The sequence below is a fragment of the Mobula hypostoma genome, chromosome 2 (genome assembly GCF_963921235.1).
Source record: "Mobula hypostoma chromosome 2, sMobHyp1.1, whole genome shotgun sequence".
Taxonomy (NCBI): domain Eukaryota; kingdom Metazoa; phylum Chordata; class Chondrichthyes; order Myliobatiformes; family Myliobatidae; genus Mobula; species Mobula hypostoma.
The window spans coordinates 118452243-118475862 of NC_086098.1; the positions used below are offsets into that span (position 1 = coordinate 118452243).

General features: G+C 48.6%; 1 protein-coding gene across 3 annotated transcripts in view; it reads right to left on the reverse strand.

Moving 5' to 3' along the window:
• dlk2 (delta-like 2 homolog (Drosophila)) overlaps positions 1-23620 on the reverse strand; it is a 33349-nt gene that overhangs the window by 6049 nt on the left and 3680 nt on the right. For 2 of the 3 annotated variants that reach the window (XM_063072448.1, XM_063072439.1), the window contains exons 2-5: positions 18024-18112; positions 11660-11732; positions 9859-9989; positions 2225-2366 (exon numbers count right to left, since the gene is read on the reverse strand). In XM_063072448.1, the coding sequence (XP_062928518.1) occupies positions 2225-2366; positions 9859-9989; positions 11660-11732; positions 18024-18090 (413 nt within the window). In that variant the 5' untranslated portion in view covers positions 18091-18112. Of the gene's footprint in view, positions 1-2224; positions 2367-9858; positions 9990-11659; positions 11733-18023; positions 18200-23620 lie in introns of those variants that run through there. The other variant, XM_063072429.1, reaches the window with a different exon arrangement.

The window sequence follows — 23620 nt, forward strand, 5'->3', positions numbered from 1 at the left end:
GCCTATTACCATGTACGTTTTAAACTGTTCCATTGTGGCCCTGTTGTCTCTCCATTTATGTCAAATTATCTCTCACTTATATATTAAACTTACTTGCTTCAAATCTGCCAGCCTATTGGCATTCATGCAGTTTTTACTACCATCCTCACTGTTCACAACATCTCCAAGTTCAGTAGGCTCTGTAGTTGTTATGTTATCCATATCATCATAACCATGTTGTAAAAAAGCTGTGACTGGAAATACTCCGACAGTCAAAAGAGTCAGTTGTTCACTAAGCTTTGCAGGTTCTGCGGGACCTGCTGAGTGTTAGTTGTGTTTCTATCAGGATAACAACATCCCATTCACCCACTGCTTCAGCAGCCTTCCTGTCAGTGTTTTACTGCTATTGATACCAACGGTTGTGCATGGAAACTCGTACCGTGTCAGTTGGTGTAATCAAACACAATGTGCAACTAATTCAGCATTTTTAAATGCACCAGTACAACCCTGTGACACTTAAGAAGACCATTGAAGGAAACAGGAGGGAATGTTAGTGAAGAATTGGCTATGGACATGCGGAATGATGACAAACCCCAAGGTATCATTTTTTTTAAAAATCAAAGAGACAACAACTGAAGTAGTGACATAATCAGAAACTGTCACTGTGAATTAAGCATGGCATCAGAGGGCACTGTTTCAAGGTGCTTGGAAGTAGGTACAGAAGAGATGTTAGGGTAAGTTTTTTTTTACACTGAGAGTGGTGAGTGCATGGAATGGGCGCCCTGCAACGGTGGTGAAGGTGGATAAAATACAGTCTTTTAAGAAACTCCTGGATAGGTACATGGAGCTCATCAAGGTGTCCAATAGCAAACAGTCGTCCCTTCAGCAAGGAGTCCGAAAGCAAACAGACTTCCCTTCATCAAGGAATCCCAAAGCAAACGGTAGACCCTTCAAAAAGACGTCCTATAGCAAACAGAAGTCCCTTCAGCAAGAGGTCCTACAGCAAACAGTACTTCCTTCAGCAAGGAGTTCTATCGCAAATAGTGGTCACTTCAGGAAGGAGTCCTACAGCAAACAGTAGTTCCTTCAGCAAGGAGTCCTTTAGCAAACAGAAGTCTCTTCAGCAAGCAGTCCTACAGCAAACAGAAGTCCCTTCATCAGGGAGTCCTATAGCAAACAGAACTCCCTTCAGCAAGGAGTCCCAAAACAAACCATGTCCCTAAAGGAAGGCGTTCTAGAAGAAACAGTAGTCGCTTCAGCAAGGAGTCCTAGAGCAAACAGAAGTCCCTTCAGCAAGGAGTCCTTCAGCAAACAGTAGTCCTTTCAGCAAGAGGTCCTACAGCAAACAGTACTTCCTTCAGCAAGGAGTTCTATCGCAAATAGTGGTCACTTCAGGAAGGAGTCCTACAGCAAACAGTAGTTCCTTCAGCAAGGAAACCCAGAGCAAACAGTAGTCCCTTCTTCAAGGAGTCCCACAGAAAACAGAAGTTCCTTCAGCAAGGAGTACCTATAGCAAACAGTACTTCCTTCAGCAAGGAGTTCTATCGCGAATAGTGGTCACTTCAGGAAGGAGTCCTACAGCAAACAGTAGTTCCTTCAGCAAGGAATCCCATAACAAACTGTTGTCCCTTCAGGAAGGCGTTCTAGAACAAACAAAAGTCCCTTCAGCAAGGAAACCCAGAGTAAACAGTAGTCCCTTCATCAAGGAGTCCTATAGCAAACCGTTGTCCCTTCAGCAAGAAGTCCTATAACAAACAGAAGTCCCTTTAGCAAGGAGTCCTATAGCAAACAGAACTCCCTTCTGCCTACCATAGCAATGCTGACCATCAAGAACTTTTGTAATTAAGTGCAGGACCTGTGCCTCGAAGGTGAAAGAACTCTATTCCTATATTCATGAGCAAATGTATTAACCTAAGGCAATCTTATCCAAGACTTTAATGGCTCTCAGAGAGACCCCCTTCAAGCAGAGTCCCCCACAGAGTCTTCTCGAACCAGCCTTCATGACTGATTATCCCATACAATCAATATTTGTGGACTGTCACACATATTCCCGAAGTACAACACAGACCTCAGGTATTTTGAACTATGATATTGGATAGATCCATAAGCCTTCTTACACTCAGCTTCAAGAACCCATCAGACACACTTCCCCCATTTGTGCTCTGCCCTGTGGGGATTGGGGTTTTGACTCAAGCCTTGCCTGACACCTGTAACAAACTCAAATATCTTAAAGCAGGTTCCTTACCCAGCTTTAGCACAGGGGCCAGCTTGTAGTTCACAGTTTTTCCCATAGAAGCCTTCAGGGCATGTACACCAGTAATCACCCTCTCCATCATCAAAACATTGGCCAGCATTCTCGCAGGGACTTTGACTGCATGGGTGAATATCTGCAAGTGGGAGAGGGGAAATTATTAATAGTACAGGTCATAATTCTCCTTCGCTTCAGCCTACACCAGAATGAAGAAGTCAGAGAGTGGTACAGGAGTGAAACAAACACTTCAGCACACCTTCTGCCTTCCGAAACAATGTTCGTAGCTTTCATGTACACACCTACCCAAAAGCCTCTTGAACATCTCGATTGTACTTGTCTCCACTAGCATCCCAAATGCCACATTCCAGGCACCCATCACTCTTTGTGTCTTTTTTAAAAAATCATGCCCTGCACATCTCCCTTGAATTTGCCCCCCTGAGCTTAAAAGCATACCCCCTGGTATTAGACATTTCAGCATTGGAAAAGATACTGGCTGTCTAGTCTGGTTGTCTTTCTCAGAACCTCATACACCTCTCTCAGATTTTCCCCTTGGCCTCTGACACTCCAGAGGAAAAATAACACAAGTTTGACAATCTTAACGTATGTCACATGCATTCTGATCCAGGCAGCGTCCTGGTAAAACTCTTCTGCACCCTCTCCAAAGCCTCAACAACCTTCCTATAGCAGGGCAACCAGACGGAATGCAATACTCCAGACGCTACAATGCAACTTCCTCATTCTCGAACTTCATTCCTGGACTAATAAAGTCAAGTATTCTATAATCGGAATCAGGTTTATTATCACCGGCATGTGATGTGAAATTTATAAATTCAGCTTACCACCTTATCAATCTGTGCAGCCACTTTCAGGGAGCTATGGACTTGGACCTGGACCTGGACCCTAAGATCCCCTGTCCATCAACACTGTTAAGGGCCTAGCCATTAATGGTGACTGTCTCTTTACATTTGAGCTCCCACAGTGCAATGCTTCACACTTGGCAGGATCAAACTTTATCTGCTATTTCTCTGCCTGTATCTGTAATTGGGAGACTTGGTTAGTCACCTCAGACACTCAAAAACTTCCACATATGTACAATGTACTGTGGAGAGCATTCTGACAGGGTGCATCAATGTCTGGGGTGGCGGGGGGGGGGGTCTACTGCACAGGATTGAAAGAAGCTACAGAAAGTTGTAAAATCAGTCAGCTCCATTTAGGTAATAGCCTCCGTGGTATCCAAGATATCTTCAAGGAGTGGCACTTCAAAAAAGCGGCATCCATTATTAAGGACTCCTATCACCCAGGGCACACCCTTTTCTCACTGTTACCATCAGGTAGGAGATACAGAAGCCTGAAGGCACACACTCAGCAATTCAGGAACAGCTCCTTCCCCTCTGCCATCCAATTCATAAATGGACATTGAACCCGTGAACACTACCCCACTTTTATTATTTCTGTTTTTGCACTATTTAATATACATAATTACTGTAATTGAATTATTTATTTTTCCAATATTATCATGTATTGCATTGCACTGCTGCCACTAAGTTAACAAATTTCATGACATATGCCGGTGACATTTAACCTGATTCTGATTTATATCCCACTGTATCCTTTGCCAGTCTTCTATGCTTTCTACAACACCACCAATCGTTTTATCATCTGTAAACTCACTAACCTATCTATATTTTCAACCAGGACCTTTATATACTGCATATCAGAAACAGCAGACACCCCACTGTGAATCCCTGTGGAACATCACTAATCACAGACCTCCAGCCAGAATAAGTCCTCTAAACCGCTACCCTTCATCAAATATAGGCAAGCCAATTCTGAGTCCAAACGGGCAATTCAACGTTGATCCTGTTCATTTTAATCTTCTGGATTAGTCTCCTAGTCAAACGCCTTACTAAAACACATGAGAACAACAGCGACAGCTCCACCTTCATCAATCACCTTAGGCAGCTCCTCAGAAATATCAAGTAAGTATATGCAAGACTTCTTGAGAAAGTAAGGAAGCATGGGATCCAAGGGGACGTTGCTTTGTGGATCCAGAACAGGCTTGCCCACCCACAGAAGGCAAAGAGTGGTTGTAGACTGGTCATATTCTGCATGGAGTCCGGTGACCAGTGGTGTGCCTCAGGGATCTGTCCTGGGACTCCTACCCTTTGTGATTCTTATAAATGACCTGGATGAAGAAGTGGAGGGATAGGTTAGTAAATTTGTTGATGACACAAAGGTTGGGGGCGTTGTGGATAGTGTGGAGGGCTGTCAGAGGTTGGTACACAGCTGGACATTGATAGGATGCAAAACTGGGCTGAGAAGTGGCAGGTGGAGTTCAACCCAGATAAGTGTGACGTAGATCAAATATGATGGCAGAATATAGTATTAATGGTAAGACTCTTGGCAGTGTGGAGGATCAGAGGGATCTTGGGGTCCAAGTCCATAGGACACTCAAAGCATTTGACAAGGTTCCACACGGTAGGCTTATTCAGAAAGTCAGAAGGCATGGGATCCAGGGAAGTTTGGCCAGGTGGATTCAGAATTGGCTTGCCTGCAGAAGGCAGAGGGTCGTGGTGGAGGGAAAACATTCAGATTGGAGGATTGTGACTGGTGGTGTCCCACAAGGATCTGTTCTGGGACCTCTACTTTTCGTGATTTTTATTAACGACCTGGATGTGGGGGTAGAAGGGTGGGTTGGCAAGTTTGCAGATGACACAAAGGTTGGTGGTGTTGTAGATAGTGGAGAGGATTATCAAAGATTGCAGAGAGACATTGATAGGATGCAGGAGTGGGCTGAGAAGTGGCAGATGGAGTTCAACCCGGAGAAGTGTGAGGTGGTACACTTTGGAGGGGCAAACTCCAAGGCAGAGTACAAAGTAAATGGCAGGATATTTGGTAGTGTGGAGGAGCAGAGGGATCTGGGGGTACATGTCCACAGATCCCTGAAAGTTGCCTCACAGGTAGATAGGGTGGTTAAGAAAGCTTATGGGGTGTTAGCCCCATAAGTCAAGGGATAGAGTTTAAGAGTCACGATGTAAAGATGCAGCTCTATAAAACTCTGGTTAGGCCACACTTGGAGTACTGTGTCCAGTTCTGGTCGCCTCACTATAGGAAGGATGTGGAAGCATTGGAAAGGGTACAGAGGAGATTTACCAGGATGCTGCCTGGTTTAGAGAGTATACATTATGATCAAAGATTAAGGGAGCTAGGGCTTTACTCTTTGGAGAGAAGGAGGATGAGAGGAGACATGATAGAGGTGTACAAGATAATAAGAGGAATAGATAGAGTGGATAGACAGTGCCTCTTCCCCAGGGCACGACTGCTCAATACAAGAGGACATGGTTTTAAGATAAGGGGTGGGAAGTTCAAGGGGAATATGAGAGGATTTTTTTTACTCAGAGAGTGGTTGGTGCGTGGAACGCACTGCCTGAGTCAGTGGTGGAGGCAGATACACTAGTGAAGTTTAAGAGACTACTAGACAGGTATATGGAGGAATTTAAGGTGGGGGCTTATATGGGAGGCAGGGTTTGAGAGTCGGCGCAACATTGTGGGCCGAAGGGCCTGTTCTATGTTCTAAAGCTGCTACGCAGGTTGACTCTGTAGTTAAGAAGGCATACAGGGCATTGGCCTTCATCGATAGTGGGATTGAGTTTCGGAGCCGAGAGGTAATGTTGCAGCTATATAGGACCCTGGCCAGACCCCACTTGGAGTACTGTGCTGAATTCTGGTCGTCTCACTCTTGGAAGGATGTGGAAATGATAGAAAAGGTGCAGAGGAGATTTACAAGGATGTTGCCTGGATTGGGGAGCATGCTTTATGAGAATAGGTTGAGTGAACTTGGCCTTTTCTCCTTGAAGCAACAGAGGATGAGAGGTGACCTGACAGAGGTATACAAGATAATGAAAGGCATTGATCGTGTGGATAGTCAGAGGCTTTTCTCCAGAGCTGAAATGGCTTGCACGAGAGAGCATATTTTTAAGGTGCTTCTAAGTAGGTACAGAGGAGATGTCAGGGGTAAGTGAGTGGTGAGTGTATGGAATAGGCTGCCGGCGGTGGTGGTGGAGGTGGAAACGATAGGGTCTTTTAAGAGACTCCTGGATGGGTACATGGAGCTTAGAAAAATAGAGGGCTATGGGTAAAGCCCAGGTAGTTCTAAAGTAGGGACATGTTCGGCATAGGTTTGTGGGCTGAAAGGCCTGTATTGTGCTGTATGTTTTCTGTGTTTCTAAGTAAGACACAACTTACTCTGCACAAAGACATGCTGATTGTCCCTTATTAGGCCATGGTTTTCCAAATGCTCATAAATTTTATCCTGAAGAATCCACTCCAGTAACTTCCCTACCACTGATACGAGACTCGCCAGTGTATAGTTTCCAGGATTATCCCTATTTCCCCTTTTAAATAAAGGAAAGCATTTACTGCTCTCCAATCATCCAGGACTTTGCTGATAGCTTGAGTGGACATGAAGATACTGGTCAAGACCGCCAGTAATTTTATCTCTTGCCTCTCTCAATAACCTGGGGTATATCCCATTGGACCTGAGGGATTTATCCACCTTAATGTTCTTTAAGAAATTCAATTTTACCTCCTTATTTATCTCAAAATGCCCAAGCAAATTAGTATGCTCCACACTGATCTTCCTATCTCCCTGATCTTCCTGCATGTCATTCTCCTTGGTAAGTATTGATGCAAAGTACTCATTTAGGACCTCACACACATCCTCTGCCTCCAAGCACACATTCCCACCTTTATCCTTAAGTGGTACGACCCACTCCCAAGTTGTCCTCTTGTTCTTGTATGTATAGAATACCTTAGGAACCTATTTAATCCTGTTTGCCAAGGATTTTTTCATGGCCCCTCCTGGATTTCCCAATTCCCTCACTGAGTTATTTTCTGGCTTCTTTATAAGAACATAAGAAATAGGAGCAGGAGGGGGCTGTCTGGTCCGTTGAGCCTGCTCTGCCATTCAGTTAGATCTCGGCTGATCTGACCATGGACTCATCTCCACCTATCTGCCTTTTCTCCATTCCCCTGCTATGGAAAAATATAATCATCAAGGGTTGTGTTTGATCTCAACTTCCTGAACTTTACATATATTTTCTTTTCCTTCTTTACTAGAAAATTACCGTCACTCATTACCCAACACTAAATCCAGAATGGCCTTTCTTCTTGGATTATCTACATACTGGTTTAATAAATACTCCTGGATACATCTAACAAATCTGCCCCATCTAAACTCTTGCACTAAGTAGTTCCCAGGCCATATTAAGGTAGAAGACACCCACTAGAGTAACCCTGTTCTTTTCATACCTTTCCCTAATCTACCTGCATATCTATTCCTACCTTTTTATCTCCTTCTCCATCTTTTCTAAAGTATCTAAACCTTGGAACATTAAGCATCCATTCCTGTCCCTCTCATAACTGAATGTCCTTAATAGCTACAACAGTCGTTGAGAAGATAGCGGCACGACGCAGTACGCAGCGGCCACTCCGGTGGTGATATCTGTTATCTGTCAAGTAGGGGCCGTGCACAATCCTGATTGATGGAGACAGAGGTGAGAGCACGGAGGAACATCTGGAGAAACTTCTGAAAGGCCTGCTTCGCTGCTGCTGCTACTGTGTGATCCAGAATCTCTGGAGGAGAAGGCTCCGAGTCCTCGGCTTTGCTTGTTGCTCGGCGGCCGGGGTGGGGTCGAAGCGCTCGGCAAAGGATGGCCTCTCAGGAGGCTGTATTGGAGGGGCTGGTCGAAGGCTCGAAGTTTTCAGACGGACTCAGAGTCGGCTGTGGTCGGGTGCTTCCAAAGCATTGGCAGTTATTGGCGCCTGAAGGTTTATGGCAGGGAGAGCTTCTCCCTTTTGCCGCCTGCTATTGGGACTATCGGAACTTTGTCGATCAGAACTTTGACACTTTTGTTTTTACCATGCCCATGGTCTGCTCTTTATCAAATTATGGTATTGCTTTGCACTGCTGTAACTATATGTTATAATTATGTGGTCTTGTCAGTGTTAGTCTTTGGTTTGTTCTTTTTTTTGTGGTATCACTCTGGAGGAACATTGTGTCATTTCTTAATGCATGCATTTCTAAATGACAATAAATGAGGACTGAGTGTCCTCATAATCTAATCTAATCTAATCATTCATCCATGTGATGTTCCAAGTTCATCACCACTAACCATAATACTTAAAGTACACACACTTCAACCTGTCTTTCCCTTTGACTCTTTTACTTTGCTCATGGTCATGCCATCTACATTCCTCTCAATCCTTCCACTTTCTGACCTTGTGCTTTGGTTCCCATCCACCTGCTAAACTAGTTTAAACCCTTCCAAGCAGCTCTAGCAAACATTCCAGCCAGAATACTTCTTCCTTCCAGTTAAGACGCAGTCCATCCCTCTTGTAGCGGTCTCCCCTGTCCCAGAGGAGGTTCCAATGATCCAGGAATCTGAAGCCCTGCCCCAGAACCAGATCCTCAACCACACATTCATCTGTTCTAGCTTTCTATTCTTGCCCTGACAATTATGTGGCACCAGGAGAAATCCAGATTAAGTGGCTCTCTGTAAGGCTGTCCAAGTGCTTTACCCTTCAATTCAGTCTCCAGTGCCCAATTACATTACTATGGAATTTGGTTCCACCTCGCTTTAAGTTAATAATCACCATCGTTCTGCAAGATCTTTGTAATCTCTCAAATTCCTCTGACCAGTAACAGAGAGGGATCAAGTCTACCTGCTAACAAAAGTGTGTTTCCATGCTAACAATGTTGCAAATCTCAGCAACAGGTCCACCAAGTTACAATTGAAATCAGTCAGACCTACGTTGTCCCATCCGTCCTTTCCTCATTGCTTCTCTTCACTTTTACAAACACCCTCCTGGCGTGGGCCGAACGAACCGCTGTTCGACCTCGACCACCTCCACTGCTGAAGCAAAGTAGCTGCAACTTCAGTTCCAGGTGATGGTTGTTTTGGTTTCTGCTCAGTGAGCTTCCAGCCACAACAGACATCTTCACTGAAGTGCATGAGAAAATGGGTCCTTGCTGAACCAACCACACAATTGTCCTGTCAATTACCAACTGCCCATCTTTGGCAAAAAAATCTGCAGATCTTATGCAGAGTACCTGTCATTGTAATACGTGTGGGATTCAAGGCAGGGAGTTATCCTAAACCATAAGGATCTTTGACCACCGGAAAGATTTCACTCTGGCTCCCATTCATCCCTCACCCTGTGCTCAGTCAACAACACTATCTCCCTGTTGTGCACTGCCTACATGATCACATTTCCCTCCTTGTTTTCCAATTTCTTTATGATCACATCTCTCCAAGATCAGCAGTCTTATTACATGGCAGAGTGAGCTTGAAGGGCTGTGAGGCTCATTTTCTTCGTACTTATAATTGGAACCTTTCTGATCCTAAAATATCCGCACACCTCTAACTGAGGTTACTGCAGCATATCAGTCGCCATCTCTTCAACATTTCTTCCTGACGTCGAATCCCAGTATCCTTCACTCTGACAGTACCACCAGATGAAGACAAGGAAGGCATGCTTGCGAAATGTAGCTAGTTGTTGCTGCTCTGTGTTGTGTATGAAACAAAAACTTGTGTTTTTTCCAACCATTCTGTCAAGTTGGACCTCACCTTTGTCACAGAATCTTCCAGTCCAACCATTCTCACAGATGCACTGCCAAGGCTGGTGACAGGTTCCATGTATACAGCCTGGAGACTGGACGCACTGTTCACAAAGTTCACCCTCCCATCCAGGGTCACACCTGTCAGGAGCGCGAGTGAGGACCAAGAGGAATGAGAAAATAAATATCTTTCAGATTCTTTACAAGATCGCATCTTATTCCCTTAGACTCAGAGAAGGTTCCCTGAATCTTGGAAATTGGAAAACGGCAAATCAACCTCCCCTCTGATTCTATCATTCACCTACACACAATGTACAATATGGGAGAGTTAACAAAACGCTATTCCATTCCACTGCTGTTTGTAAGGAGTTTGGACACTGTCCTCGTTACTGCGTGGGTTTCCTACCACATTCCAAAGATGTAACTGTTAGTAGATTAATTGGTTGTGTGTGTAATTTATTTATTTTCTCTAAATTAAAGAAACTGGAGTAGCTGGGGGTAACCCACACGGTCACAGGGAGGATGTGCAGACTTCACATCGACAGTCGGGATCAAACCCAGGTCCTGAATGCTGTGAAGTAGGGACTCTACCCACTTTGCCATCCAGCGAACACACGGCAGCAGATAATGTGTGAAGCAGATGACAAGTAACACTGTCGATAGAGGGGAGCTGTTCGTTCAACAGTATCTAGATTTCCAGAAAGCATTTCATCAGGTGCTGCAGCAAAGGCTATTGAGAAAAATAGAAGCTCACAAGATACAAGGAAGCACCTGGCAGAGAGAGAAGATTGGCAGCTAACAGGGAGCAGAAACTTGCATCGATAGCTGTGGTGTTCCCACAGGGATCAGTGCTGGTCTGCTAACTTTTTACCATTCATATGACTTTGGATGGAGACACAAAAAGACACGGTTGCTAAGTGTAGGTAGGATAGTCGTGAGAAGACATGAAGTGGTTACGAGGTTGTGTGGGCAACAATCTGAAACACCAAGTGGGAAATGCAAAAGTGCATGCATTGACAAGAAAAGCAAAACTTAAGGATATGATCTAAGTGAAGAGATATTGCAGAGCTCCAATTTGCAAATGGATCTGGGCACATTTACAAAAAGAAAGTAGAAAAGGTAACAGAACATTATCATTATTGCTGGGTGCAGGAATGAGCAGAATGTGCTTCATTTCTTAAGGGTGAAGGTGAGACAACGGTGGAGTAGTGTGTGGGGAATGTGCTGGGCCTGTTTAAGGTACATTGGTAGTATGTTGGGAGCAGTTCAGAGAAAGTATTCAGGGCTAACCCTAATCCTGGACATTGTCCGATGAGGAAAGTTTGGACAGGTCAGGCTTTTATTTTCTGAAGCTCAGAAAATGAGGGAGGACTTGAATGGAACATACAAATTTCTGAGGGGGTTAATATGTTTCCTCTTGTGGAATTATCTAGCATCGGGTATCAGTTTTAAAATTAGGGACCTCCATTTAAAAGATGAGAATTTTCTTTCTCCTTCAGTAGGTACAAGTCTTCAGAACTCCCTCCCGCAGGAGGCAGGGAAGAAGGGTATACAAAAAAAGGATGGCCAATATACAGGGTCTTGGTCCGAGACATCAAACATCCCTCTGCCTCTACAGATGCAGCCTGACCCATTGAGTTCCTCCAGCAGTTTGTTCCTTGCACCCCCTTGTTCGTGATCGACTGCCTGCCATAAGGGTTCCTTGCCATTTAGTTGGAAATAATCAACTGACAAAGGTGCAACCTGGATCAAGACTCTCTGCCTCCTGTCTTTACACTTCCCCAATTTGTAGTTTACACTGGAAACTGTACCTGCACACCCCAGCCTTCTCACAGTGTCCATGCGCCAGTTTACAGCCAGGTACACACGGCACCACCTCTTCACCTAGAGATGGAGAGATGAGATGATCACAGTCAGTCACACTTCACAACACTTGCTAAGTCCACTTCAACTCCCATATGCTGTTTCCAGAGATCTCCTGTGTAGAAGCCACTCCTGCTGCACTCACAGCCTATTTCCATTTTGTATAGGAGGCAAACATTCGAACAAACTCCTTTCGGTCCTTCCATGAATGGGAGCCAATCCCCACTGCTCCCCTCTCCCCCCGTGCAGGGGACAAAATCCCCACCACTCCCCTCTCCCCCCCGTGCAGGGGAGTCAATCCTCACCACTCCCCTCTCCCCCTCGTGCAGGGGACAAAATCCCTACCACTCCCCTCTCCCCCTCGTGCAGGGGAGTCAATCCTCACCACTCCCCTCTCCCCCTCGTGCAGGGGACAAAATCCCTACCACTCCCCTCTCCCCCTCGTGCAGGGGAGTCAATCCTCACCACTCCCCTCTCCCCCTCGTGCAGGGGACAAAATCCCCAACACTCCCCTCTCCCCCCCGTGCAGGGGAGTCAATCCTCACCACTCCTTTCTCCCCCCGTGCAGGGGAGTCAATCCCCACCACTCCCCTCTCCCCCTCGTGCAGGGGACAAAATCCACACCACTCCCCCTCTCCCCCTCGTGCAGGGGACAAAATCCCTACTACTCCCCTCTCCCCCTCGTGCAGGGGAGTCAATCCTCACCACTCCCCTCTCTCCCTCGTGCAGGGGACAAAATCCCCAACACTCCCCTCTCCCCCCCGTGCAGGGGAGTCAATCCTCACCACTCCTCTCTCCCCTCGTGCAGGAGACAGAATCCCCACCGCTCCCCTCTCCCCCATGCAGGGGACAAAATCCCCACCACTCCCCTCTCCCCCCCCCGTGCAGGGGAGCCAATCCCCAACACTCCTCTCTCACCCCGTGCAGGGGACAAAATCCCCACCACTCCTCTCTCCCTCATGCAGGAGAACCAATACCCAACACTCCCCTCTCCCCTTGTGCAGGGCACAAAATCCCCACCACTCCCCTCAGCCCCCATGCAGGGGACAAAATTCCCACCACTCCCCTCTCCCCCCGTGCAGCGAAGTCAATCCTCACCACTCCCCTCTCCCCCTCGTGCAGGGGACAAAATCCCCACCGCTCCCCTCTCCAGTTGTGCAGGGGAGCCAATCCCCAACACTCCTCTCTCCCCCTTGTGCAGGGGACAAAATCCCCAACACTCCCCTCTCCCTCGTGCAGGGGACAATATCCCCACCACTCCTCTCTCCCCCGTGCAGGGGAGCCAATCCCCAACACTCCTCTCTCCCCCCGTGCAGAGGACAAAATCCCCACCGCTCCCCTCTCCCTCATGCAGGGGACAAAATCCCCACCACTCCCCTCTCCCCCCGTGCAGGAGACAGAATCCCAACCACTCCCCTCTCCCCCATGCAGGGGACAGAATCCCCACCACTCCCCTCTCCCCCCCCGTGCAGGGGAGCCAATCCCCAACACTCCTCTCTCACCCCGTGCAGGGGACAAAATCCCCACCACTCCTCTCTCCCTCATGCAGGAGAACCAATACCCAACACTCCCCTCTCCCCTTGTGCAGGGCACAAAATCCCCACCACTCCCCTCAGCCCCCATGCAGGGGACAAAATCCCCACCACTCCCCTCTCGCCCCGTGCAGCGAAGTCAATCCTCACCACTCCCCTCTCCCCCTCGTGCAGGGGACAAAATCCCCACCGCTCCCCTCTCCCGTTGTGCAGGGGAGCCAATCCCCAACACTCCTCTCTCCCCCTTGTGCAGGGGACAAAATCCCCAACACTCCCCTCTCCCTCGTGCAGGGGACAATATCCCCACCACTCCTCTCTCCCCCGTGCAGGGGAGCCAATCCCCACCGCTCCCCTCTCCCCCATGCAGGGGACAGAATCCCCACCGCTCCCCTCTCCCCTCGTGCAGGAGACAGAATCCCCACTGCTCCCCTCTCCCCCATGCAGGGGACAAAATTCCCACCACTCCCCTCTCCCCCCGTGCAGGGGAGCCAATCCCCAACACTCCTCTCTCCCCCCGTGCAGGGGACAAAATCCCCACCACTCCCCTCTCCCTCGTGCAGGAGAACCAATACCCAACACTCCCCTCTCCCCTTGTGCAGGGGACAAAATCTCCACCACTCCCCTCTGCCCCCATGCAGGGGACAAAATCCCCACCACTCCCCTCTCCCCACGTGCAGCGGAGTCAATCCTCACCACTCCCCTCTCCCCCTCGTGCAGGGGACAAAATCCCCACCGCTCCCCTCTCCCCTCGTGCAGGGGAGCCAATCCCCAACACTCCTCTCTCCCCCTCGTGCAGGGGACAAAATCCCCACCACTCCCCTCTCCCCCCGTGCAGCGGAGTCAATCCTCACCATTCCTCCCCCCCCCCCCCGTGCAGGGGAGCCAATCCCCAACACTCCCCTCTTCCTCGTGCAGGGGACAATATCCCCACCACTCCTCTCTCCCCCGTGCAGGAGAACCAATACCCAACTACTCCCCTCTCCCCCCGTGCAGGGGACAAAATCTCCACCACTCCCCTCTCCCCCCATGCAGGGGAGTCAATCCTCACCACTCCCCTCTCCCCTCGTGCAGGGGACAACATCCCCACCACTCCCCTCTCCTCCCATGCAGTGGACAAAATCCCCACCACTCCCCTCTCCCCCGTGCAGGGGAGTTGATCCCCACCACTCTCCTCTCCCCCGTGCAGGGGAGTCAATCCCCAACACTCCCCTCTCCCCCGTGCAGGGGACAAAATCCCTACCACTCCCCTTTCCCCCTGTGCAGGGGAGTCAATCCCCACCACTCCCCTCTCCCCCATGCAGGGGACAAAATCCCCACCACTCTCCTCTCCCCCGTGCAGGGGAGTCAATCCCCAACACTCCCCTCTCCCCCGTGTAGGGGACAAAATCCCTACCACTCCCCTTTCCCCCTGTGCAGGGGAGTCAATCCCCACCACTCCCCTCTTCCCCATGCAGGGGACAAAATCCTCACCACTCCCCTCTCCCCCCGTGCAGGGGACAAAATCCCTACCACTCCCCTTTCCCCCTGTGCAGGGGAGTCAATCCCCACCACTCCCCTCTCCCCCATGCAGGGGACAAAATCCCTACCACTCCCCTTTCCCCCTGTGCAGGGGAGTCAATCCCCACCACTCCCCTCTTCCCCATGCAGGGGACAAAATCCTCACCACTCCCCTCTCCCCCCGTGCAGGGGACAAAATCCCCACCACTCCCCTCTCCCCCGTGCAGGGGAGAAAATCCCCACCACTCCCCTCTCCCCCGTGCAGGGGAGTCAATCCCTGCCATCTTTTTGTCATGAAGTTGTGGTAGTTTGAATCTAACCACATACCTCTCAAGCTGTTGAAGGCTTCAAAGATGGAGAGATTTCCTATAAATGTTCTTGCAAAGAAGGATCTCAGTTCTGAGATTTACTGCAGAAGCTGAGTTCTTCAGGGAGCACAGAACACAGAAAGGGACCTGGATGTGGTGTTTAAAAGCATGATGAAGTGGCAGCGGAGACTGCAGATGCTGGAATCTGGAGCAACAAACAACCTAACAGAGGAACTCAGCAGATCGAGCAGCATTTGTATGCAGCGGAGATGGAGTCAGAGAGATTGAGAAAAGGGAGAGGGGCATCGAAAAACGTCCACGTAAATTTGAGGGCAGGATGGAAGGGATAAAGATGGTAAAATTGTTGAGCTGTGCATGGGAGCATGAGGCAGTAACTGCTGCTCCAGCTGCTGAGTTCCTTTGCTGCTGCAGATGGAGAAACACCAGCCCCGCTCACGGAGACTCCGCCCCCCCCCTCACGGAGACTCCGGCCCCCCTCACGGAGACTCCGCCCCCCCTCACGGAGACTCCGCCCCCCCTCACGGAGACACCGGCCCCGCTCACGGAGACTCCGCCCCCCCCTCACGGAGACTCCGCCCCCCCCTCACGGAGACACCGGCCCCGCTCACGGAGACTCCGCCCCCCCCTCACGGAGACACCGGCCTCGCTCACGGAGACACCGGCCCCGCTCACGGAGACTCCGCCCCCCCCCTCACGGAGACACCGGCCTCGCTCACGGAGACTCCGGCCCCCCCCTCACGGAAACACCAGCCCCGCTCACGGAGACTCCGGCCCCCCCCCTCACGGAGACACCGGCCCCGCTCACGGAGACTCCGCCCCCCCTCACGGAGACACCGGCCCCCCTCACGGAGACTCCGCCCCCCCTCACGGAGACTCCGGCCCCCCTCACGGAGACTCCGGCCCCCCCCCTCACGGAGACACCGGCCCCGCTCACGGAGACTCCGCCCCCCCTCACGGAGACTCCGGCCCCCCCCACGGAGACTCCGGCCCCCCCCTCATGGAGACTCCGGCCCCCCCCCTCACGGAGACTCCGGCCCCCCCCCTCACGGAGACTCCGGCCCCCCTCCCTCTCCGGCCCCCCTCCCTCACGGAGACTCCGGCCCCGCTCACGGAGACTCCGGCCCCCCCCCTCACGGAGACTCCGGCCCCCCCCCCTCACGGAGACTCGGCCCCCCCCCTCACGGAGACTCCGCCCCCCCCTCACGGAGACTCCGGCCCCCCTCACGGAGACTCCGGCCCCCCCCCTCACGGAGACACCGGCCCCGCTCACGGAGACTCCGCCCCCCCTCAAGGAGACACAAAGAACCTTAGGTTGGCAGATGAACCAAGAATTGCATGAAAACTTGTTTTAGACTTTACAGGGTGGGAGTCTGGAGTGAACTGGCTGGATGGTTGTGAAGAAAAGTTTAACGTGGCATTCAAAATGGAGCTAAATGGATGTTGGTAAGGGCAGAACTATCAGGCTTTGGGGAGATATGGTGTGGGGTCTGAGAGCCAAAGAGATATGCAGCTCAAAACCACACACTTCAGCCCATTGGGGCTCATGCTGCCCATAATACTGATCCCATTTTCGAGTTCCTAGCCCTTTCTATGTCTCTACATTTCATTCATTTACCTATGCACATCCAACACTTGTTCAGTGTTGTAGAATTACCTGCTCCCTCCATCCCTCAGGCAGTGCCCACCTGTTTACAGCAACCTTATCGATGAGAAGGATATCTCCTTCACCTGCCCTTAATTGTGATCCACCTCCACCGCAAGGAAAACAGTCTCTCCACAAAACTGAAACATTATCCCAGGCAACATCCTGGGGAATCTCTGCACTGTGACCAGAATTGTACACAATATTCCAATGTTTTATTAAGTTCTTCCAAGACCTCCTTGCTTTTATATTCTGTGCTAATTAAGGCAAGTATCCACGTGACTTCTTAACCACCTCACCTAGCTGTGCCACTGCCTTCAGGAATGCTTGGACATGGGCACCAGGAGTCCCTGGTACCTCACGAACTCCAGGATCCTACCATTCACTGTGCATATCCGAGCCTAATCACTTCTCCTGAATACATTCCCTCCAGTCCTGATGAAGGGCCTTGGCCAGAAACGTTGACTGTTTTTCTCATTTCCATTGATGCTGCCTGGCCTAACGAGTTCCTCCAGCATTTTGTGTGTGTTAACTTTGCTTCCCTCACATTGTTCCATCTGCCATTGCTCTGTCAGGTCTTCCAGCAGATCAACATAATTCTGATGACATTTGTCTCCCCATTATCAGCAACACAATCAATGTCCTGCAAACTTAAAAATCATCCCTCCCCTATTCACATTAATATATATCAAACATAAAGCATCCAGCCCTGACCCCCTGTGATACACTGCTGCTCACTGACTTCCAGTCACTAAAGTAACCATCCTTATCACCTCTGTCTCCTATCACATCCACATCCAATCTCTGATCAGTCTTCCTGACCAGTCTTCCTTCAGTGGTTCAAGGACTGGGAAATAACTGAAGATCACTTGGAAAAAGAGTAAACAGTCAATGGTTTGGGCTGAGACCCTTCACGAGTCCTGAAACAGACTTTTTACCCTTTTCCATAAATGCTGCCACCTGTCTCAGTTTCAGATCCAACCTGCCAACTTTCCATGAATCCATGGACGATTTGACCAGTCTCCCATATTCAACCTATCAAAGACGTTACTTTTCAAACACACCAACTTCATCAGCCTCTCAGCTCAAACGGCCTCCTTCCCTCTTGTGATTCTGAGTGGCACCAGCATTTCTCCCTGTGCCTCGGGAAGCATGTCATGGTGATGGTTATCACTACCCCTACCTGTGCATTGCATTCACCAGCGAACTGGACCCTCACCCCTGCCCCACACTCCCCCCTCCCCCCAAAACTCAGTGCACCAGCAGCCAGCTCTGCCTGGCCAAGGCCCCAGCTTCGGCCAAGAGCAGTGACCTTGGATGAAGGCGCAGAGGGAACAGAGCGTCCAAAGAGCCAAAACGGTTTTCCCAAGGGTGACCATCCTTCCGGTGTGCCAGAGGACTCTGAAAGGAAAGCAGACAGAGAAGAATGAGAGTGACAATTCCATCTCCAGCAATCCCGTTTCCACGTCCAATCAGTGAACGTACAAATAAGCACATATAGATCAATCTCTCCCTCACATCTACTCCGCCATTCAGTAAGATCAGAGCTGACCTTCACTTCGAAGCCCCGTTCCTGTTTTCACCCCACATTCCTGAATTCCGTTGGTATGTAAAGATCAACTGGTGTCCAGAACACCCTCCGTGACTGTACCTCTGCAACCCTCAGACTGGGAATTCTGAAGTATCGATGCCCCTTAGGTGAGGAAATTTCTGCTCAACAGCTGATCCCTCATTGATCTTGTGTTCCAGATCCCTGGATGAGGGAAACTTGCACGTTCGTCCTTAGAGAATGCTCTACATTTAAACGAGATGCTCCAGTGAGTGATAGACAGGTCACTGAACTTGCAATAGTCACTGTACTGTGCCATCAAAAGACACACGAGGTCTTTAAGATATATACAGTATACATGTTGTATGTTCGTTACAGACCAAGAGAACATCAGACACTGTACACTACCTCCAGCAAGGTTACTGTATCTGGAACTCACACCCACAGTGACTAAGTCACACCTTGTCTGTAATTCCATACAAAAACACACAAAATATTGTGCCAACATAGATGTGCAGAGTGTATGAGGCACTGTGGCCCCAGTATCAGGCATTATGCTCTATTTCGATATATATAATGTTCGACAAAATCCCCACATGCACACAGGATTTCAAACTCAAGTGTACACTCCGAGGTTGTCAGACAGTATACCAGGTCTGCATTAGGATAAAGCACAGAGCAGAAATCTCTCAAATGCAAAAATAAACCCCATCAACTCCAGCCCTGTCATTGCTGCGAAGATTTAGAAATGCTAATAAAGGATGAATGAGTAGTTATTTGGTTTGATTCGGGAAAGCCAGTGTTGCTCATTTCCCTCCATTGACCTATTGAGATCCTCTTGTATTCTGTGTGTGTTGTCAGTGTTGCTGAAGACAGGTTAATGTAGGTTTACTTTGCAGTAAGAGAAAGAATTGAAAAGGGAAATTATGTTGATGTGATTTATAATGGACTTTCTGAAGCTGTTGATCAAACGCTGCCCAACAGGCAATGTTTCCTCTCCTTTGTAATGACCAGTGTGCATCAAAATCTCATGCTGTGCAATTTTTTTGCCTGGTGACAACAACATGTGCGCAATGAATTTTTAAGTGGAAGTAAACCTGAAGCTAGTCTGAAGATAATAAACTATGAAGCCCAGCTTGCTGCTCGTTGTTAAAAAGAAATAAATTAACTGTCAATAAGAACTTTTGTCTCCTCTGGCTTTGATCTTTTTCACTCTCGTTTATCTGCACTCTCACAAAACATATGCGGCAGGCTTGCAGCTGGTAATTAAGGATTTCCTTGCCGGTGCTTTTGCACAGATATGCGATTTGCTTGCTAAATTACGCTTTAAAAAGTTATGTTTCTAAATATCACTCCTCTTTTTCCCACTTGCAAATTCTCCGGCAACTTTTGCATTGCAACAATATATGCAGTTAACGCCATTTTCTGTATTGTGCATAAATATTTCTCATCGCTGCACGGTCCTGACCTCATGAGCAGTTTCTACTGTTTCATTAAGTCATTCCACTTAAAACGAACGAGCAGTTCTTTTGTGCTTCACGCCCTTTGCTTCTTTGGAATTTGACATAATGAATTGATACTCTCTTCAATAAAATGGTATAAATAAGCCAGTTCTAAAATCTGCAGACAAATCTGAAGCACCTTCAATTACTCCAAAAGACTGAGGTTTGGTAAAATACTGAAAGGCTTTTATTCGCTGTACAATACGACCTCCACGGTGAGTGTCTGCCCCTGGACTGAGGGGGGGGGCAAGGCGAAACACCTTTATACAGGACTCTGTGGGAGGAGCCACAGGGGCAGTCAGCAGAGGGGTGTGTCCAGACAGGTAACCGAGTTACAACATATATACAAGGTTTACCACAAAATCATTGCAAACTCTACATTGTCAACACCATCCACATCAGAAACCAGAAAAGGAAATGAAATTGTGTATGAACATGAAACACACTGAACATGCCAATGAGGTAGAGGGTGACAACCTCTCGTACACTAGTAGCAAAAGATGTGCCCGTGCGCACACCTCGGAGGGAACATTGCTAACAGGCATATCCCCAGCAATGAAGAGCACGAGATGGAAGAGGCTGTCACAACCAAGTGTCAGGAAAGAAAATGCTTTTCTTCATAAATTTTATGACTTGGACCTGGGCACAATTACCAAATCTGCAGATGACATGAAACTTGGAATGTGAGCATAGAAATGGACTTCATGAAGATATGGGCAGAATGGTGAAATCCAATGCAGATTAAATGAAGTAATACAAATAGAGGAGATGGGTCTGCAGGGGCAGGAGCAGGGAGAGCTGGGCTTCATGTGATAGGGCAAGTTGAGGAAGTGGTTACAACAGCACAGGACATTTTATACAGAGTCCTGGTGGACACAGGAAAGGAAATCAGGATGGGCATTCACATGACATCAGTTGGGTTATAACTGGAGTATTATAACCAAGTTGTTGGGTGTATTTAAGGCAGAAATTGACAAGTTGCTGATTGGTCACAAGGTTAAAGATTACAGATATAGTTTATGCACCAGGTTTATAAAGAGCTTGGAGCCTTTCAGAACTTTCTGATAGGCTGCAATAATGGTCAGAGACCAATTAAAGGAAGTGGGGTGTAAGTGGAATGGCCGCCGAGTGAGTGGGAGTGGAGTAGTTAGGCTCAGCAGGCTTAACCAAAAATAGGCAGAGGCTAGAAATTAAGCTCGAGAAATGAGGGGTATAATGATTATAGTTAGGGTGGCAGTTCAGGCAGTGGAATGCTCCTCCTGTGAGATGTGGGATTTCAAGGTACCTGATGGTATTCCTGATGACTACATCTGCAGGCAGTGCATTCTACTGCAGCTCCTGACTGACAAGGTCAAGGAAGGGGAACTGAGGCTGGACGCACTGAGGACTATTTAGGAGGCTGAAAACTTCGAAGGTGAGACTCTTACTGAGGTAGTCACAGCCAGAGTGCAGGCTTCATCCGCAGAACCACCAGGAGAAGTAAGGGGAGTAAGTAGTTAATGTGGCCATTCCCCTCAGCAAAAAGTATATCCATTCGGATACTGCTGGGGGGGGGGAGGGTGACCTGTCAGGGCACAGCAGCAGCCAGGCTGGTGGCACTGAGGCTCAGCAGGCAATGGTAAAGTCAAGCAGTGCGACAGTGATAGGAGACTCGAGAATTAAGGAGATGGACAGGAGATTCTGTGGCCAGTAAAAAAGATGCCCAGGTGGTGTGTTGCCTCCCAGGTGCTAGGGTCCAGGACGTCTAGAGTGGCTGCATAAGATTTTCAAGAGGGGTCACGGTGCACGTTGGCACCAATGAAACAGGTAGGAGGCGGAAGAGGTCCTGCACCGTAAGCGTAGGGAGTAAGGGGCTGAATAGCAGGACCTTGTAAGGTAGTAATCTCCAGTTTACTTCCAGTGCAGTTTGCTAGTCAGGGCAGGATTACGATGAATGAGTGGCTGAGGAAGTGGTGCATGGTGTAGGATTTCAGATTCCTGGATCATTGGGATCTCTTCTGGAGAAGGTATGACTTGTACAAAAAGGAAAGATTACACTTAGACCCAAGGGGTCCAAAATCCTTGCGAGCAGGTTTATTAGAATTGTTGGGGAGGGTTGAAACTAATTCGGCAGGAGGATGCGAACTGAAGTGATGAGACTGAGGACAGTGCAGTCAGTATACAAGTCAATGCAATGTTCCGTGAGACTGTGAGGAAGGACAGGCAGATGATAGGGTGTGGTTGCAGTCAGTGGAATGAGTTAAAAAGCAACTTGGGGCAATAATCGAAAAGGGTGACGAATACAGGACTGAGGGTGTTAAATTTGAATGCACGCAGTATACGGAATAAGGTAAATGATCTTGTAGCAGTCAGATTGGCAGGTATGACACTGTGGGCATCACTGAGTCGTGGCTGAAAGAAGATCATAGTTGGGAGCTGAACATTCAAGGATACACATTGGATTGAAAGGACAGGCAGACTGGCGGGGGTGGGGGGGGGTGAGGTGGCTCTGTTGGTCAAAAATGAAATTAAATCCTTAGGAAGAGGTGACATAGTGTTGGAAAACATAGAATCCTTGTGGGTAGAGTTAAGAAACTACAAGATTAAAAAGACCTTGATGGGAGTTGCAGTATATATAGGCCTCTGAACAGCAGCCAGGATGTGGGACATAAATTACATGCCTTTTCTATCTCCCATTGTAATAAGAGCAATGTTACAATAGTTGTGGGGGGGGGGGCGGGTTTCAATATGCAGGATGAGCTGCCTTAACAACTATTGTCTAGTAGCACTCACATCTACAGTGAGGTGCTTTGATAGGTTGGTTATGGCCGGAATCAACTCCCGCCTAAGACAGACCCTGGACCCACTGCAACTTGTCCACTGCCACAATAGGTCTACAGCAGATGCGATCTCATTGGCTCTTTACCTGGCCTTGGATCACCTGGACAATACTAATACTTGGGTCAGGATGCTGTTTGTTGACTACAGCTCTGCACTTAACACAAACATTCCTACAGTTCTGATCGAAAAGCTCCAAAGCCTGGGCCTCTGGACCTTCATCTGCAATTGGACTCTCCACTTCCTCACTGAAAGACCACAATCTACGTGAATCGGAAATAGCAACCCCACCTTGCTGATCATCAACACTGGTGCACCTCAAGTACATGTGCTTAGCCCACTGCTCTACTCTCTCCACACCCACGACCGTGTGGCTAGGCACAGCTCAAATGACATCTATAAATTTGCTGATGAATTGTTGGCAGAATTTCAGATGGCGATAAGAAAGTGTACAGGAATGAGATAGATCAGCTGGTTGAGTGGTTTTGTAGCAACAACCTTGCACTCAACATCAGTAAGACGAAAGAATTAATCGTGGACTTCAGGAAGGGTAAGACAAGGGAACACACACACCAGTCCTCATCGAGGGACCAGAAGTGGAAAGAGTGGGGAATGTCAAGATCCTGGGCCTCTACAGTTCCGAGGGTCTATTCTGGGCCCAACATATCGAGGTAGTTACAAAGAAGGCACGACAGAGGCTATATTTCATTAGAATTTTGAGGAGATTTGGATTGTTACCAAAGACATGCAAATTTCTACAGATGTACTGTGGAAAACACTAACTGGCTTCATCACCGTCTGGTATGGGGGTGGGGAGGGGCCACTGCACAGGATCGAAATAAGTTGTAGAAAGTTTTGAACTCAGTCACCTCCACCATGGGCACTAGCCTCCCCAGCATCTAAGCCATCTTCAAGGACTAATGCCTCATGCCTCAAAAAGGCACCATCTGTCATTAAGGACATCATCATCTAGGACATGCCCTCTTCTCATTGCTATCATTAGTGAAGAGGTACAGGAGCCTGAAGACACACACTCAACCA